At 46.9% G+C, this 19,446-nt stretch overlaps 1 protein-coding gene across 6 annotated transcripts in view; it reads left to right on the forward strand.

Moving 5' to 3' along the window:
• Positions 1 to 18,287, forward strand: part of YPEL2 (yippee like 2) — a 32,966-nt gene extending 14,679 nt beyond the window's left edge. For 2 of the 6 annotated variants that reach the window (XM_015646766.2, XM_033518834.1), the window contains exons 3-5: positions 11,357 to 11,400; positions 12,150 to 12,258; positions 13,350 to 18,287. In XM_015646766.2, the coding sequence (XP_015502252.1) occupies positions 11,357 to 11,400; positions 12,150 to 12,258; positions 13,350 to 13,439 (243 nt within the window). In that variant the 3' untranslated portion in view covers positions 13,440 to 18,287. The other 4 variants (XM_033518831.1, XM_033518832.1, XM_033518833.1 and 1 more) reach the window with 4 other exon arrangements.
• The last annotated feature ends 1,159 nt before the right edge of the window (positions 18,288 to 19,446 follow it).

Consider the following 19,446-nt stretch of genomic DNA (forward strand, 5'->3'; position numbering starts at 1 on the left):
TGTCTTTGTTCCTTCTTCTCCCCACCTGAAATGTTACTGCTTTTGTCCAGTCTGCTTGGAAGATTCTGGAGCAGGATTCCTGTCAGCTCCTGCAAATTAGCACAGGGTGTCCCAATTCTCTTTGATTTTAATGTAAAAACAAAATCACCATGCCAGGCAACCGTACTTAAAAAGCATATTTCAATGCCAAAAAATAAGTGAAAGGTACTTCTTGTTACAGACGCAACATCCCATGGTTTTTAGAATGTTTAAGAAAAATATATATTCCAGAATCAATGTCTCCAGGAAGGAGACACAGGAGTTTTTCTTGACAAATGTGCCTTTTACATCATTTTCTAGTGGGGCCTGAGGGGAAAAGCCAACAAAATAGACATTTAACAAGGTAAAGTTAAACAAGTTTCTCAAACTGGCAGGGGTGATGCTGATTTCTACCTACTCTGTGCTATTCTAACTCTTTCTGTTGGAATCCACATGTATTTGGTGCCCTTAAAGGAGGATGGGAACAGGAGCAGAAAGATCCAGGCCAAAGATGCCACTTGAGTGTCTTGGGTTCTGATTTTTTGTATTATTTGAGCAGTAATTCAGCAGAAATGTCCCTGATTATGGAAATATGTGGAGAATGTCTTGTGGGCGTCCTGCAGTTTCTTTTTTTCAGTGAATTACTGTGATCCAAGTGCTAAACATTACTCAGTGATGTATCCTCTGAAGTTAGCCCGAGGCTTGCCGGGGAAGTTTAATGTTTTCCTTTGATGTCTGCATGGAACTTCGCTGAACATGAATGGGAAATTCTTCAGCACAAAAGGCTGCAGCTCCTCCAGCCATGAGAATTTAGGAAAAATCAGGACTCCTGTGTGCTTGGCTTTCTCATTTGGGGCTGGGTTGTTAATGAGGGAGCACTTAGAAGCTCTTTTTGATCTTCTCAGTCGGGAGTTGGGGAGGTTTATCAGGAAAATTCCCTCCCAATCCTTGTGGCCTCTCTCTTTCCTGGCTGCTGGAGCCTGAGCCTGGTGGTTCAGCAGCTCTTGGTGAGATTTATGGCTCGCTGAAAACATCAAGCTTTGCTCCATGTTGCAACTGGAGGATCTGAAAAGGATTTGAGGCTTTGGTGCTTCCACAGAAGCTGTGGATGGATGAATTCAGCTGCTTGGGAGCATTTGATTTCACCCATACAGGTGAAAGGAGCAGCATTGTTGGCTTTTTTGGTTTGGCTCTTTGCTTTTCTTTCTTTTTTCTTTCTTTCATGTGGACAAGGCAGTGTTTAATGTTCTTGAGGTTCTCAGGAACAAGCTGATATTTGTAGTTCACTTCACTTTGAAGATGTGAAGTTATTTGCTGGGTGGGGGCAGCATGCACACAAGGTAGAACAATAGATTTAAAATTACAACGTGGTAATCTTTAACCTGATGGAAAAAGAGGCATTTAGTAAGTGTCCAAGACATGTCTGATGAAAATCCTGCATTTCCATCATAGGAAAAACCTGTGTATGAGGTGAGATGGTTATTCCCTTCTAAAGTTCTTATTTTTCATTACAGAGATTTTATTCTTGCTTTAAAGTCGATCTTGTTCTTGCCCAGGTATGAATTTAAGTTCCCAGTTCCACAGTAATGAGCTCTTAAGGCCAGGAGGAGCCATCACATCATCATGCCTGACCTCCTCTGGGGCATGGGCCAGTGGATTTCACCTGGATTGCAGCAATTCTTTCAGGAAAAGCATTTAGTCTCCATTTGAAGACTTCAAGAGGGGAGATTCACTGCTCCCTTTAGTCATTTTTTTCCAAGGGTTAATCATCCTTGCTATTAAAAATCAGAGACTTTGAATTTAGATTTGTCTCACTTGTGCTTCCCATCACTGGCCATTATTTTATTTCTTTTGCTAATAAAATACATCCCTAGTCCCTATTCTTCTCTCTATAAAAAGTCTGCAGTAACCAAAGTCACTCCTGATCACTTTTTGGACAGACTAAACAAATTCAGCTCTGTGATGGTGCAATCTGATTTTTTCCAGTTTTGCCTAATTTTTGTGGTTCTCTTCTACATTTTTAGCATTTCAGTATCTTTTTTAGGGATGGAAACAGAGCTGGTCTCATTGTTGGAGCCTCAAGATGCAGCAGCATCTTTTCAGCTCATACATTTCATAATTGTATCAGTCTCACTGGCTTAGCACTGCACAGAAATCTTCTGTTCATTTATTTGCTGTGAGTTCTTCATGCACCAGATTTATCAATTTTATGCACATTTCTAGAAGCTGTCCAGTAGCTTTTGGATCCTGCTTTCCAGCTCTTGTTCCCTAATGAATTTGCCACTTCCAGGCATTATTCAGAGCTTACTCTTAATTGCAAGTATTAGAGTTCAAGCAGTAAGTGATAAACAGCAAAGCAACTCCGGGAAAAGTCATTAAAGAGTTTTTTAGCTTCCCATTTCACTGCTGTGAACGTGAGGTGTAAGGCACCTTGTAATTCTTGGCTTCCATGAAGTTTAAAATTCAATGCAGGTCGAGAGGATTTCATAGCTCAGTAGAACAATGTGTCATCAAAGCTGTTCAATGGCCCTTTTCCTCCAGTGTTTCAGCAGGAGGTGCAGCCTTGATTCCACTTTTCCAGACAAATCCATCCCCAGAACCTTTTCCAGGAGGGTTGATGCTTGCAGGGAGGAGGGCAGAGGGTCTGAGGTTGTTATTTGAGTCCCTCAGCTCTGTGTTTGGGAGGGAATAAACAAACAACGACTGCCCTTTGCAGGGAAAAGTCAGGATGTGAAATCCGAGCTGGGTAATGAGAATTTGTGGTGTCCATTCCATAATGCAGACACTTAAATTAGATCCTTCTGTCCTGTGGAATTGCTTCCTCTGGGGTTTACCCTACAAGTGTTCCCTCAGATCCTGCTGTCCATAATGGGATTGAAGAGAGTCAGGATCAGGTTGTTTTATTTAGTCAGGATATGGTTGTTTAATAGAACAAGCCCAAGGTAATTTGTACCTCCTTGCATAATTGTGTTTATACAGCAATTAACTGCTGTGTGATTTTTAAAATATTTCATTCTGTTCCAAAAAAAGAAGGAAAAAGGTAATAAATCACAAGAGTTTAGAATTCCCTGTCAAGGAGAGGAACAGGGTAAAAATGGATTTTTTTAATCCATCACTTTCTTCAAGGAAACAGCTCTCCTTTCATCTGCTGCTTCCTCTGCCTTAGAATTGATGACCTGGGCATAAATAAAATATTGTTCCCATTTATTATCTAGGGAGCTGCCAGAGACGAAGGACAGTTGAATCATCAGGGTTTTTGCTGCAACTGCTGCAAATCCTGAGCAACTGGAGCTCAGAGCTGGTGAGGTCTGAGCCCTCCTGGGAGTTTCAGCTGTTGGCCCTTGCAGTTGGAAAAGGAGGGAAACCCAGCAGAATCCAGGGCTTGCTCCTGGGAGAAGCTGCCCTGGGAATTTCCCTTGCAGATGTGTGGTTTTAATCTGATTTATCGTTGTAAGAGCAGCCGAGGAACAACACAGAGCTCTGGTTTAATCTGTAATTTAATCACACAAAAATATGGGGCAGTGCAGGGGGGCTTTTCCCACCTGCTGCCTTTGGGGAGAAGACCCTGAGGAGTCTCTGAGGATTCATTTCTATTTTAGAGTAGCAGGAAATGCTGTCTGAGGGTTTCACATGTGCTTTAGGGGAGCTGCTGTGTCTGGCAGCCAGCAGCACATCCCTGCAGGAGTCCGTCCTCTGCAGTTTTCCTCATCCAGCAGGACTGGAATGGGCAAGGATTGAAGCTCAGGCAGACAAGGAAACTCTGCCCAGAGTCTCCTCTCTTAAAATGCACAATGGGAATCACAACTGGTAGGATAAGTAGCAAAAATAAAGGTAGAAACTGAGGCTGGATACCTGGAATTGGGAGATTTCCAATGATCCCTTCCAGCAGTGATTGCCATGGAAAAAATGAGTTAAAATCTGATTCCAGCTCAGCTCTGAAGACACATCCTCAGTAATAAAATAAATTTCAGTACCAAAACTTCACTGATAAGACACAAATATTGAGAATTTAGGTGATGGATTAATAAATGAATGATAATCTTAATAAATGATTAAATTCTCATCCATGAGGTGTTTGCTGACTTCATCTCCCTGCAGTGGATTTCCCCAGGGACACAGGGGAGCTGCTGCCCTGGACAGATCTGCTTTTGCTGAGCAGCAAGTCTGCCCTCAGTGTCAGCATTGCTGCTATTATGGGCTGCATTAATGGCAAACAGTGCTCCACTGATACGTGGACACTCACTATTATGCTGCTAATTAAATAACTTGTTGCATTAGCAGTTTCCATCTTCCATCCCAGCTCTGTGTTTATCTCCAAAACCCATGCAGCAGCAATAATTAATGTGGAAATAAAGGGCTTTATTCTCCCCCTGCCACTGGTTTTTCAAATGACTGGATTGTTGGATGCTTTGAGCCTACAGGAAAACAGCAGCACTCAAAAGTGGGGGGTAAAACCAACAGCAAAAATTACCTTTTTTATCCCTGTCTAAACAGCAGGGGCTTCATTGTCACCTTCTGTGGTTTTTCCCAGTAAATAACAAAATTCTCTTTCGTAAGCCAAATGTAAATTTGGCTGTCAGTGTGCCAGAGGTGCCAAACTCAGCCCAGCTCCCAGCTCTGGGAATGCTGGTGCCATGGCTCAGGGTTAACCAGTGGCCAGGCTCCCTGCTCTCCTGGGATTCACAGTCACACATCTCCCTGCCTGAGAACAGGGATCTGCCTCCCAAAGCTGCTCTGCTTTTCTCTGCCCCTAAATAAATTGGAGTAATTGCTTTTAAAAGTAAACACTCCATCTGCTCTTTCTCCCCACAGTATTTCCATCCTTTTTCATCTTAAAGTCAAGTTTTGAAGCACAACAGCAGCAGCAACCAGAGACTGTGGAAATCACAAGAGAAACTCCAAAATATTGTGTTTTATAGATGTAATAAATCTGATGTATTTTTTTTTATTTGCCTTTAGTAGTTTGCGCCCTTAGCCATTTGCATTTTGAAATTTCACTTTGAAGTCTGTGAGCTGGAAACTCATTTAAAAATAAATAAGAACAGAGTCCAGGAGCCCAGGGCTTCAGGAAGGAGGGGGAATAGCACAGGGTTTGTGGTAACACAAGGAAAATTCAGTGCTGGGATTGAAGTGAGTCAGGACAGCCTGGCAAGCACGTGAGGGACAAGGGGACAGAGCAGTTTGCAACTGTTTTGTGAATTTTGACATTTTTATAGAGTTTGGCTCAGGATTTAGCTCAGCAGAGCAGTGTCTTCATCTGTGTTAGAAATCCAAGTGCTCGAGGAAAAACCACCCCCTCGATTTCAGGCAATTTGTATTTCCCTGAGTGCTGCTCTTCATTAATTGCAGAGCTTCAGAAGCGACTCTCTCTCTCCCTTCCATAACTGCAATATAAAATTTCCCCTTTGAGAGAAATCCCCTGCCCTGCCCTCTGGGTGTGGATTAATAATTGGGAATGTGCCCCTGGATCCTGACCTATTTAAATCCCTTCATGAAGCCCCTGTTGGTTTTCCATCTTCCTGGGCAGCAGTGACATTCCAGGGGTAATGCTGGATGTCCACTGTGGTTCATGATACTTGAGAGGTTTTTGTGAATCTTGTGAAAATGAGGCTTTTTCTTGGCTCCAGCACCTAGAAACACGAGAGGATGAGAGAATCTCCCTTTGAAAACCAAACCAAACTGGACCAATAAAGTTCTTACTGAAAAGAATTTTAAAACTAACCATTCCTTAAATTTGCCTGAGGGTTTCAGGGATCAGGAGGCTGTTGTATGGCACTGGAACACTCAGAAGACAAGGATTTTTGGAGGTTGGAGTAGGATTGGGATTTGGATCAACACCAGAATTAAAAATTGCAGTGGTACTCCTATCAGAATAAAACCAGACAAAAGGCCTTTTATCTGTGCACTTTCTTGTTCACAGGCAGCATAACCTGAGCCACAAAATCTGGAGCTTTTCTGAGCCTGGAATGCAGCAGATCCTGGTTATTCCCTGTGTTTTTGCACAGCAACATAAACTGCAGGGGAATAAAGGCCATGCTGAATTAATTGAATTATTTCAGAGATGAGTTTGGTCCACTAATTCCGTATCGACTTTGGGCTTTAAATAGCATTAAGGACCTGTGGTAAAACTCAATTAAAACTCAGAAATGCAGCTGGAACAGGGTAAGGTCACATCTGTGCACGAGGTGGAATAATGGAACCTGTTCCCTTGGTGTGGGTCTGTGTCTTGTGTAATGGGAGCAAAACTGAATCTTTGTTTAATCTGATCATGGCCTGCCCCTCCTGTGAGGGAGAACGGTGGAATTAATGAACCCTGAGGAGGTCTCTGTGGTCTTTGTGGGTACAATTGAACTCCTGCTCCCCTGGGAAATGCTGGAGTGTGATGTGAGTGGATGGTTGGAATGGCTGGTGCTGGCAAGGGCAGAGCCTGGAATCTGCAGCAGTTTTCACAGTTTTTATTTTCCAGTTTTCTCCCTGCTGCTCAGTGACTCTCAAGGAAACTCCTCATGGAGCCATCATAACCTGTTACAGGTAGTGGTTCCTCTAAACACATTCCAGGGCTCATATTTTTAATCAAATTAAATCAAATTTGGCCTGAAAGGTGCCATGAAGGTTGAGCTTTGTGTGGGATGTTGGAAAGCAGCAGGTAGGAATTGGGATTAAGTGCATGAGCACAAGGAAACCTGGATTTGGGGCACATCTTGCTACTCAGACTCAGGTTATATTGACACAACATTTTGTCTTAGTTAAACATCTCCTCTCCCTGGTCAAGCTGTATTTTATGAGAACATCTCATCCTGGGATGTTTAAAGGTTAAATCAGCAGTGGGAATAGAGAAATCTGGCAGTCAGTGTTGTGCTGTGGCTGTCTCACACCCAGAAGCTGGGAAATCAGTGATCCCAGATCTCTCTGGAGAGCTCCTTGTGTGGATTTCTCAGGCACAGGTTCAGTGCCTATGGGTTTGTAACATCTGTCCTGTGGGAATATCACAGGGAACATGTCCTCTTTGGCAAATCCTGGTTCCTGTGCTCATTTGGCTTCTCCTGACACTGCCATTCCACATTGCCCAGGACGTGCCATGGCTCTCCAGGGTGGCTCTGGGCCCTCAGCTCCATTTGCATCCCTGCAGTGGGAATTATTGCAGGAGAGGAGCGTGAAGGGGCACACGCTGTTCCCTTTCCCTCTTGGACCTCTTTGGGACCAGTTGCCTTTTCATTTCTGTTTTATTGGATTGTTCAAAGGCTGCCAGCTGGATATAGGTACGTGGGGGTTTTCTCTGCTGCAGTCTGCGGGGAACAAGCATCACTGTGGAGCCATTTAGCCCTGGCAACTGCTTCCTCTTTTTCCAGATGATTCCAGCAGCTCTTTTTGTGTTTAGCTTATTGTCAAACACCATCACAAAGACTTGGGGTATTAATCTCTGTTGGGAGAGTGGAACTGCTGGGTGGGCTGTGCTGTGACTGAGGAGGGGGAGGTGGGACGGTGTTTTCAGAGTTTGTGCCTTTCCCTGGCATGGCTGATGGAATGGCAGAATTCCCTCCTGTGTCTCCAGCACTCAGCAGAGAGGGGAATGTGCCAGAGCAAGGGTGTGGAGGTGGAGCAGGGAGAGGCACAGCCCTTCCCTGCACAGCTCTGCCAAGGGGACCCTGCGCCGTGCTCGGAGCCGTGGGTTCAGCACCTCGGGCTGAGAGCAGAATAAACAAATGGATTTACCCAAACAGCTCCCAAGGTCCTGGCTGCTGAATAGAGCAGGATTCATGGTCCTGCAGGCTGGGCCCATCCCTGGTGGGCAGGACGTGTCTGCCCCAGAGCTGGGTGAGGATGCAGGTCCTGCTTGCTCCTATGGCAGGGCTGGTTCAGCAGCATCTGTGAAACCCCAGGTGCCTCTCTGCAGGCTCAGATCTGCACTCTGCCTCTCTGCCAGCACATTTAGAGAGCTCCTTTCTCCTCAGGGCTTGTGCCTGCCCCAAACTGTGACCACAAAACAATCCCTGGGATTGTCCTTTAACTGGGTAAGGAGGGAAAAGCCATTTCCCTCAAACCCACCCCACCCCCTGCAAAACATCTGGATTTTAAAACAACGATTTCACAGCTCTAATTTGGGATCAGCACAGCTGAGGGGCCACAAGGAGTGCCTGCAAATTGGGTGGCAGCAGCTTCTTAAACCAGAGCAGCTGCCAAAGCTTCTTAACATGGAGCTTCTGCAGTGAGAGAGGATCTGCTCCAAACTGCTGACTTGAGGCTCCTGGCTCCCCACCTGGATGCTCCAACCACCTCTCCTTGGGCCCTGCAGCCTTTGGATGCCTCTTTCCTGAGCAGCCAGGAATGGGGAGGGTTCCTGAGCTGCACATCAGGAGGAATGAGCTGTTGTGCATCTCTGATCCCAACAGCTCGAGTTGATTTTTTTTCAGAGGGCTCAGACAGGATGGGGAGGGAAGATTGTGTTGCTGGCACAATCCAGATGTGTTTCCAGCCAGACACCGAGCAATAGCAGTGCAGGGAAAAATATGTGCTTGGGCTTCCAGTGGGAAACAACTACAGAAAGATCCTTTCCATTTCTTCCAGCTGGAAAGTGATGCCAGGAGCTGTTTTTTCAGAGAGTCTGGATTTCTGTGGGAGGGGGATTGAGATGCACCTTTGAATGTGTATCAGGAAAATCTATACAGAGAAAATGCAGAGCACAGAAAGTAGGTCTGGCTGCTGGCTGTCACTTCAGTGAAAATCAAGTGTGTTGTGGAAATCTTTGTGTGTCTCTTAAAAAAACAAACAAAACAACAAAAGCAAATACAAGAGCATCTGCTTGTGTATAAATATACCTGTTTTTTTCTGTTTTTGTAGTTCCCATTACAGCATATGCCAGTTTTTCTGATGTGCCAGAAGAGCAGGAACATCTCCAGGAAACACTCAGGTTCCAGCACCCAGATAAAAGCTGCCTGTGCCACCTTTATAAAGATACAGCCAGCTTAGTCTTGCAGAGGGCAAATGCACTGGGGAACTTTTGGTTACCAGACTTCTCTCCCTTCTTTATATATGTTTTGCCAAATCCTTTGCTGGCTGGAGGGTCACTATTGAGACAGCACTGAAAGCTGAGCAATGGTTTGTTGAAAACTTCTGCTTGGGCAGGGGATAAATAGTGTGATTTTTTTTTTACCAGTGACCACCCTTAGATACCCTCAAGCACTGGTGTGAGCTGGGAGGAAGGACAGGCACCTCTGGAAGGATGCTGCTGTCCCTGGGAGTGGAACAATGTCCAGTGAGACCCAGCACAGCTGATGGGACTGGGTTTGTTGTTTATTAAATACAGACCTTTGTACAGCAGGAACAGAAAATCCTATTTCTGTACCAATAAAAAACTCTGCTCCCATAGTTGCTGTTATTGGCAAACTCAGTCACTTTGGTGTTTACAGAGAAGTATTTACTGGGAAGGACTGGATGGTGAGAAAGCTTCATCTGCTTTCATTTTGCTCTGGTGGCACACACATAGCTGTGGGATTTTGTATTTCATCCCTGAACCCTTTCCATGGCATCCCAGTCCTGCAGCAGGGACAGGCAGTGCCCTCCTGCTGTCAGGTCTGGCTTGGACCCTCCTTTCTGACCAGGGAATCCTCGTTTGGGTTCCCACTTTCCCCCACCAGGTCTCTGGGATGGTGCAGGGTGTGTTTGGGAGCAGCCAGGCTGGCTGGGTGTGGGGTATGACAGCAGCAGGAACACAGAGCTTGAGAGCTGCAGAAGGATTAAAAGAAGCTTCTCTAATAAATGCAATTACACAAACATACTTGGGCCATGTGTCCTATTTAATTCCTGCCCAAGAAAAGAGGCATTCCTCAGGGCACTGCTTTTGTCTGAGGCAAAGAGATATCCCAGTGCCTCGGGCATCCTCTCTGCATCCACAGTGGCTTTTCTGTGCCCTGGGTGGCAACTAATATTGGGCTTCAGATTCCTCTGAAGAGCAGTTATCCCTCCAGGACCCAGGGAATTCTGTGCCAGGCAGGGATTTTATAGCTGGCAGAGCCCTGGCTGCTATGCAGACCTCACAGGCAGCTGGCACTGCTGGCTGTGGCTCCCTGCCCAGGTGCCCTGTGGCAGTTTTGCCCTCTGAGGTACCTCTGCTCTGTGGAAAGGATCCTTTTGCAATTGGGGATGTTCCCAAGGAAGCTGTCAGGGCTTTGACTGCCTCTCCACGAGGCAGGAGTTGGGCAGGTGCAGGAGGGCACTGATGGAAGGGGACAACCCAAGGAGGGCAGGGACCCTCAGAGATTGTTTTATGTGATGTGGGGTTGCACTCCACCATATAAATGACCATTGTTAAAGGGCCTGGAGGTAAAACATGAATGTTTCTCTTTTCCCTCAAAACCCTGTCACCCCCCTTTTGAGGGTTTTTGGTCTGAAATCATCAGCTGAGGTCTTAAGAAAACCACTGAACGTTCCAAGGTTGCTGGTGAGGTGCAAAGTAAAGCAGTAAATGGTCCAGAAAAGCTGCTTTGTAACTTTCCCAGCACCTGCCTCTCGGTGCAGACATTCCCTGAGGTGTCCCACAAGGTAACCTGTGTACAGACAGCCCAGCTCTTGCTCACAAGCACCAAATGTTTAATTCAGTGTGTGTCTGTCAAAGCACATTAAAAATGCAGGTGGCACTTGGTACCTGTCAGCCAGGCACTGTCACAGGGTGATGGCACAGACAGCACACTGGGACCTGCTGGGAAGTGCTGGGAATGCCTGCAGTGTCCTGCCAGGCTGGCACTGCCCTGGTCCCTCCAGAACTGATCCATCCATGGTGATGCTCTTGGGTGCTGAGGAAATGTGGGGCAGAGAGAACGTGCCTGGATTATCTGGGCTGCTTTGGCTGCTCTGTGGTTCTCTTGTCCGTGTTCATCTCTGTCTCCTGCTGGGTTTAGCCCCAGTCCTGGAGATCTCCAGGCCTGGGAATACGAGGCTTACACACACCTCAAGGCTGAGGCCTTTTGTGAAATCACGGCGGTGTTTGTGTGCACAGCTCCTGGCACAGACAGATCCTAATCCTCAGCTCTGATCGGTCTGGTTGGGCAATTCCCAAGGCAAACTCATGTCCAAGTGCAGTTTGAAAAGAAATTCAAACCAATTTTTGGCAGCCTTCAGGTGAGGCTGAGGAGTGGTGTGAAATTCATAAACGCCCAAAGGGCGAAAAGAGATTTTGCTGGGACATGAGAGAGAAAACTCATCCCTCAAGCAGCACGTTGGGCCTGTATGAAAACACTGAAATTCCAGGTGTGTCCTGTGAAAAGGGCAGGTGTTGCAGCTGGAGAACTGTTGCCTCTTTCCTCTCAAGCAGCCAACTAAGCTTTGTTTTCTTGCCTTGCAGTCCTTCCAGGGCAGCCAAGGACGAGCGTACCTCTTCAACTCCGTGTGAGTACCCTGCACGTGTCACTTGGGGCAGATTTAACAAAACCCTCCTGAAAAAGGCGAAAAACCCATAGTTTCCTTCAGAAAACCTCTGCCTGGGACTTGGAAGTTTCCTGAAAATGGTGGGGAAAGAGGCAGAAATAGCCCCTGATTCATATTTGAGTCGTGTAGGGGTTTCAGATAAGCAGCAAGGAAAAGGTGATTTTTTTCGTCATTGGGTTGAGAAATCAGAGCTAATGGCTGAGTCATTCTCCTCTCCCAGGATGTAGCTGGACCAAAGAGCCAGAGTTTTGTAAATGTGGAGATAGATGATATCTAAATATGTACTTCATAAAAACTAAGTGTAATTTTCCCAGTGACTGGAAATAGTTTTGGGGAGGTCACTGCTGGTCTGTCTTCCAGCAGAACTGCTGATTTCAGTTACACTTTTCAATTTTCCATTTGGGAAAGTAAAAGTACTATTTTATCAATTTGAGAATGAAAATCTTTCTCAAATGCTTAATTAGCACAAGTGACTAGAGTGTTATTAATCTCCTGTTCAGAGCTTTCATTGAGTTTTTTAATTGAATAAAAACCCCATTTTACCTTTTCATTCTGCCCTGGAACTGTGAGAGAGCTTTGTTCGGGCACAGCTGGGAAACTCAGAACCTCCTGCTCATGTTTTCAAACACTGCAATGAAATCATTGTCAGCTTTATTGGAGCATCTTGATGTGGAAAGGCACTAATGGGGAGCATCTGTGCTTTGTCCCAGAGTTAACGTGGGCTGTGGCCCTGCAGAGGAGCGGGTGTTATTAACAGGACTGCACGCCGTGGCAGATATTTACTGTGAAAACTGCAAAACCACGCTGGGCTGGAAATATGTGAGTATTTGTGTCCCTGGCTTTGCCCCTGGGCAGTTTTGCTCCAGTTGAGGGGGTGGAAAGACCATTTTGGGAGCACAAAATGCAGGTTTTTACCTGTAACTATCTATTTTCCTGCTGTCTTGGGTGTGTTGCATTTGGAGAATCAGTTTTAATGTAGTTTTTTCTTTACTAAGAATTTACACCTGGTTTTGGTGGGTGGCCCTCAGTGACATTTAACATAAATGAGGATAACTTCAGTCTTTTGGTTCACACTTTTCTATTATTCTGGTAGATGTTATCAGAATAATAGAATGCTCCATTAATCCTTCCCACTGGAAATGCTGTTGAATTCATGTTGAACATGAATTTATCTGTTTGCTCTTCCTAAATTCAATTATCTTCCAATGAAATCTAATGTTACATCCTAATTTCTGCTTCTGGAGGCCTGCACCATTTTGTTCATATGTTTCCACCAGTGTCTAAGCAAATCTTAGTTTGTATCCATGGCCTCTGGGCAGAAGTATTCTTCACTTAGTCAGTTGAAAGGCTATAAAAAGGAAAACATCAAAAATTGATGGGGTAGGAATCCATGCAGGAGCTCAGGGATATTGGGGGTCCCAGAGGTTTCCTGTGTGTTTCCACAGCTGCAGGCCCAGATCTGTTTAGAGTGGGATTTTCTCATGGGACTCCATTTCCACATTAAATTCAACATAATCCATCCCATTCCCAATGAGAGAACCACTTCATTTCTAACAAACCTTAATAAATTCCCAAACCACCTTGGAGAGAGCTGGATTTTACCACCATGATCCCTAAATCCTGGCCCTAGGAGCAGTTGCCATTGGCCTACAGAAATCTGCACATTCCGTGCTGCCAATTCCTTTTTCCCAGCATGTACAGAGAACCAGAAGCAGGATTTAAGGTTCCAGAAGCAGGATTTAAGGTTTTTTCCCTCACATTTTTCCTGAGAGCCAGCAGGAAAACCTGCAGTTGACATTTTCTCTTTGGGCAAGGCTCAGACTTGCACCAGCATTCCCAGATCTGATCCATAACGTGATTTACATCCAAATACCACCTGGATCTCACCCTTCCTCCTCGTTCCATTTTAGGAACACGCTTTTGAAAGCAGCCAGAAGTATAAAGAAGGCAAATACATCATTGAACTAGCTCACATGATCAAGGATAATGGCTGGGATTGAGTGGGAAGAGCCCAGCCCTAGCAGCGTGTAAGAGAATGCCATCCAACCGAACATTATATCCAAGAGTGAGAGAGTGACTGAACGCTTGGTTCCATGCATTTAGAGGCTCTGCAATCCGGGAGCATCTTCACACCCTTCTCCATCTTTATTGGTGACTGGCCTCTAAATTTCTGTCTCTCTGTCTCTTTGCTTTGTATCTGTTTGTGAGTTGACCCTGGCTGCTTCTCTCTCTGTTCTGGCGTTGGCTCAGAGAATGCACCGAATGCCCGACAGCCATTCCATGTGCCCAGAGCTGGATCCAGCCTGACCTGGGCTCTCCTGGCACCTCCCCAGGTGTGGGAGGAAGACCCCGAGGTCTGGGCAGGAGAAGGTGGGAGAGGGGTGGGGGAGTGGGGGAGCAGGGGAACCATCAGAAGGTGACGCTGTGCTTCTCCTTTCAGTCCTGGTTAAGCAAGGCTTGAAACCATCTCCTTGTCTAAATGGACAGAGAAATATCTACTTGTCTAAATGGATAGAGAAATATCTACTTGTCTAAAAAGGACAGAGGAATATCTCCTTGTCTAAAAGGACAGAAATTACCTCACGGCTGCGTTTTCTCTCGGAATCCCGAATCCATCGGCAGAGCCTCAGCCCGAGCCGGCTGAGCCCGAGGCAGAACCAGCTCCCCCCACAATCTGTGTTTTGTTTGCTATTTATGAACTCGTTGTTTGAGGGGGCAGGACCTGGAGGCTGGAGAGATTCCCTGCCTCTCCTTTTTCTTGCTGGTTCAGGGTAGGGAGGCCAAATGTCCCAGCAGAGCACAGCTGTGAGGAACATCCTCATGGCTGGAGAAACCAAATCCAGACTCTTGAGCCCTTCAGAGAGGAGGAGAAAACCACTTGAGGCACAAGGAGGCTGGAGCTGCAGCTTAGAAAACGTGGCAGGGTGAAGAAAGGCACGTGTGAGGCAAGGAGGAGGAAATTCCGTAGAGGAGGATGGGGACAGTGACAGAGGGTACCCCTGGATTTCCTGCCCTCCCCTGAGCACCCTCGGTGCTGTTGCACTGATCTTTCACAAGTGCAAGTAGGAAAATGCTGTTGCAGAACCGTTTCCTTGCATGCCAAGCTCCACTGGGGGAGCCTGGCACAGAAATGGTGCGAGGAGGGAGCCGAGTTCCTGGCAGTTGTGTTGGATATTTCAAGCCCTGAGAAATCCTCCCCAAATCCTCCCCTCTTTTCCCACTCCCAGAAGCCCACTGCAGGCACGGGGAGAATGGGAAAGAAAAAAAGAAATTAAACACCTTCCCACCAACCCCTGGAGCAATCTATGCCTTGAGGGGTAGATATGGGTGTCAGAACTGCAAGGGACAAAGTCCTTCCCATTTGAATTTTTCCATGGTGATTCCTGAGCACCTTCCCAAGGTGGATGGTGGGGAAGGGGCGCCGTGTGTGACAGGGGAACTGTGTTAGGCCAAAATAACAATGGGAAGTTTGCTGTGCAGCATCCAGCCAGTATCTGGTGCATAACCCAGGACTATTGAGCTGAGTTTGTTTTATCTCTCCCTGAGTGAATTTTTCTTTTTGTTGGCTGATTTCTTTCAAGTAGGTTAATCCATGGGGGGAAATCTTTCTTAATCCAGAAGGAAAGAGTGTTGTGCAGGGGGTGGTGACTCCTTATGAAACAGAAGCTTTGGAGCTGTAATCTGTTGTCACTTGCCCCCACCCCTGAGAGGTTCCAGGGGGCTGTGGAAGAGTCATTTGATGTTAAATTGGCAGGGAATGCGGATAGAGACTCTCCTTAAGGATCAGGGTGGAATTCAGTGTTGGATCCTTGTGCTGAAACCCAAACCTGATGAAGCAAAGGTTGTTTTTTTCTCTCTCAAAGCTCTGTTCTCGACAGCTTTGGAGAAATGAAGTGGAGTTGGCCGGGCTCCTGCAGGGGATGGAGTTTGTGACCAACCTGTCCAGAGGTGGCTTCTGCCCTCACCCTTCTGCTCTGGCTGTGTAACAATTGCTTCAGCTTTTGTTTTGGATTGTCTCTCCTTCCATCAGCCACATTCCTCCTGTGACAAATCCCATAAAAATCAAAAATTCCACAGCACCTGCTGTCTTGTGGACTCTGGCACTGATCTGCTGCCATTTCCCTGTCCTTTCATTGAGGATCCATGGCAATTTATTGAGTTTTGACTAGTGGGAAGTAATTCCTGTTCTTCAAAGAGCTCTTTAGTCTCCACAGAGCCTGTAAAGGAGCTGGGAGAGGTGAGGGATCATCCCAAATCCAATGAGGCTGAGAAGAGCACACAGGGCTCGTGGTTTGATGTTTGTATTTGGAGTGACTGCTGATGAAAAAGAGACCTAAAAGGCAGGGCTGTGCAGAGAACTGCTCTGAGAAATACCAGCTCCAGAGAGCTGCCAGGTGGAAATGTTTTTATCCATTCCTTTGGGACAAAAAAAGGGCAATGCCCCATCAGACCTGGCTGGTTTTTACTGGTCAGTCCAAGCTTGAATAGGGTGAGGTGTTAATCTGCTTTTAATTGGTTTGAGAGCCTGGCCCTGAGCCCTGCTGGGAGCCCAAGGTGTGGCTGTCCCCAGCACCCAGAGAATTCCCTGGAGGGGCTGTGATGTCCTGCACAGGTGGATGAGGAGAATTGGGCTTGTGCAGCTCCTGTGTGTGTGCAGGAAACAGGAACAGCTTCAGCTGGCTGCTGATGGCCCCTGGAGCTGGGGGCTGGCAGGAATTTGGGATCTGTGCTGCTCTGAATGTGGGATCCGTGCTGGTGGCTCCCAGGTTGGGGAGCCACAGAGTGACACACTCAGAGATAACCAAAGAACTTCCCTGCTGAGCTGAGCCAGGTGGGGCCTTTTCCCAGGAGAAACGGAGATGTGGCCCATGGAAACTGTTTCCTGAACACGAGGTGCTGCTTTCTGTGGGCAGCATCCTCGGGAAAACAGGGACAGCAGCGAGTTTTCCTTCTTGTTTTGGTGTCCAGCCTCGTGTCTGGGCAGCTGTGAGCACCCTAGAGTTTACAATCCCCCCCCTAAACCCCAAAGCTCAGACTTGAGTAAGTTTTAAATTGTTTTTGCTTTGGTGGATTGTCTGGTGTGAAATCCTGACCCCTGTAAGGAATATTCAGATTATAATATATACAAAGCAGAAAAAAATAACCCCCAGACGTTATCTTGTGAAATATACTTTTGTAAATAATATTTAATTTTTTTTAAAGAAATAATATATTTGGTGCTGTTTTCTCAGAGCCCCTCCCTGAGAGCACTTTTTTTTGTTGTTTTTGTTTATGATGATACTGTTTCCTTCTGTATTTGTTGGAAAATATGTTTAAAGGGAAACAAAAATCATAATTGACGTTGTCCTCTGCAGTGGATCCGTGTTTCCTGTGGATGTGGCAGGAGAGGGGACTCCCAGCTGGCAGATTTGGTGGCTGGGTTGGGGACAGCAGCCCCCAGGGGGATGTTTGGGCTCCGAGGGGCTGCAGGCACTTGGGAGGGCTCCAGTTCCCCTCTGGCTTTCCCTGGGGCTGGAGTCCCCTGGTGCTCCCACCAGGAATCCCCTGGAGCCTGGTGGGGCTCCCACTTTCCCTGGTTTGTAGAATCCAGGCCTGGAATTTTCTCTTGCACCAATATTGGCTGGAGTGAAGTAGATCTGGAGCTGCAGGAGTTGGGATTGGACAGGAGCTGCAGCCTCGGATTCGCTGTTGCTGGGGCAGCAGGGATGGAGGATGGAGCTTTTAACTCACCTAAACCATAAATCTTTGGATCCTGGTTTTATTTTTGAGGGGAGGTTTTGTTGTTCTTGTTTTGTTTATATATATATTTTTTTTTTTTAAACCAGGCTGCTACATAACAAATTAGAGTAAAAGTTTACCTCTCTTGGCAGTAAAGTTCATTTATTTTGTTCTCCTTTCTGTCTTTAATCTCCCCCCTTCTCGCCCTTCTTTGTTTTTCTCTCATTTGGTCTCTTGTTTATCCCAAAGTGGACCAACAGCACAAACCACTGGATGTGTTTTGCTGAGCAAGGAGCTGGTCAAGAACTCTTGCAGGCTTTTTAATTCTCTGCACACGGCTTCAAACCACACAGGAACAGATCAAACCCTGCGAAATAAAACCTGTTGTTCTCGTGATGATCAAGTGAGAATTTTCTCTGTATGCATTTTTCTAACTGCTCTGTGAGAGTGTGTGAATCATGCATTTCACTGCACTTCCCTGCCTCGGGAGGAGCTTCCAGGTGAAGCAGTTTTGGGATGAAGAGGGGATGCCAAACACCAAGCTCAGCTCAGTGGGAAGGAGCTCTTCCCACCACGGGAGAGGCCTCAGTGCTCAGAAACAATCAGGTTAGACAGAGATTTTCTGCAGAAATCTTGGTGAAAAAGAACAAGCAGAAGAGGGGAAACAAAATCATCTTGAATTCAGAAAAAAAAAAAAAAATCTACATATTTAAATGCAAGCAGAATGGCATTGTGTAAGGTACAACCACAAATAAGCTGTTCTCATCGTTACAACTGTGTGTATCCTTTGTTTTGTTCTTCCTAAGGAAATGGGAATGCTTTCCCCACTGACAAAACTAAGGACAATATTTCCAATACCAGCCTGTCTATGGATGCTCTTGTGTTTACAAATTGTGTATACTTTTATTTCTTTGATTTTATTTTAATTTTAATTTTTTTTTTGCGTATTCTTTCAGGTCATTTGCTTCAGTCATAAATGCAATTGTTTGTTTTTCAAATAATTGGTTTTCACGTTTCATGTATTTGTACATTGTATATAGTTCTTCAGTATTAGAGGGAGGCGTATTGTTTGTCATATTTACAATATGTGTTGGTGCTCATTTGAGAAAATAAAATTTTCAAGTACTAAAGCTGCTGGTCCTGTACTCTGTGCAAATCCCCGAAATCCAGAGCTGCTCCAGTTCCTGCTGCACCTCACAGAGCAGCAAGCCAGGTGGGAGGCAGTGCTTTAGTTGAGTTTTTTGGGATGGGCCGGTCCCTGTTCATGGCTCTGCTGGAGGTGACAGGGACCTGTCCCCGTGCCCTGGCTCTGAGCGCCCTTAATTCCCCACGGGGCCCAAGGAGTGACTTAACCCTCTCTGGAGGGCACGGGGCCAGAACAGAGCCCTGAGCTGGGAATGAGCTCAGGCCAGGCCAGGAGAGCTGAGCCTGAGAGCAGCTGAGGCCGAGGAGGAGCCGGGGATTCCGGGAGCTGGGAAAGGACCAAGGAAGATGAGCTGGGAACCCTCATCCCATGGCCAGCGGGACAATCCATGCACTGGGGTCAGGGAAATCATAGATCACACAATAATTGGTTTCACCAAAACCTTCACTTGCTCTTCCTGGCCCCACAGCAGCCGGGGACACTCTGGGTGTGTCCCTAGGACTGAGACACTGCCCCTGCTCTGGGGACAAGGACACGGCCAAGGAACGACCTTCGGGCCCCTGTGCAGGGTCTGTGTGGGGCAGCTCCTGGCACTTGTTCCCACAACCCCCGGAGCTGCTGCAGACCACTGCAAAATCCCAAAGGCTTTAACCCTGTGTGGTGTGGGCAGTGGGAATCCCTTGGGATGGGGAGGGGACCGGCAGATGTGGGAACGTTTCTTGTTCACCATCACAGCTCTGGCATGGCTCCTCTCCAACCCGGCTGCGAGTCCTGCAGGGAAAATCCCCCAGGAAAAAGCGTCGTGCTCAGTATTTCCCACCCCGAGCATCCAGGCCACAACCAGAGGAACAATTCAAGGCTGTCCCCGCCGGGACCGCGACAGCTCGGGCGTGGAACGAGCCCGGGGCTGGGGGGACACCGGGACCCGGCGGCTCCCGCATCCCGGGGCTGCTCCCAGGAGGGCCGAGCAGGGATGCGGGACAGCCTCTCCCGGATGTTCATTAAGCTGCAATTAGAGCAGGGCCGAGCCGAGCCGCAGCTATTAATAGCCCCGCAGATAAAGCTGACTCAGGCGGCAGCAGCCCCGGGGATGGGATGGGATGGGATGGGATGGGATGGGATGGGATGGGATGGGATGGGATGGG

The sequence above is a fragment of the Parus major genome, chromosome 19, assembly GCF_001522545.3.
Source record: "Parus major isolate Abel chromosome 19, Parus_major1.1, whole genome shotgun sequence".
Taxonomy (NCBI): domain Eukaryota; kingdom Metazoa; phylum Chordata; class Aves; order Passeriformes; family Paridae; genus Parus; species Parus major.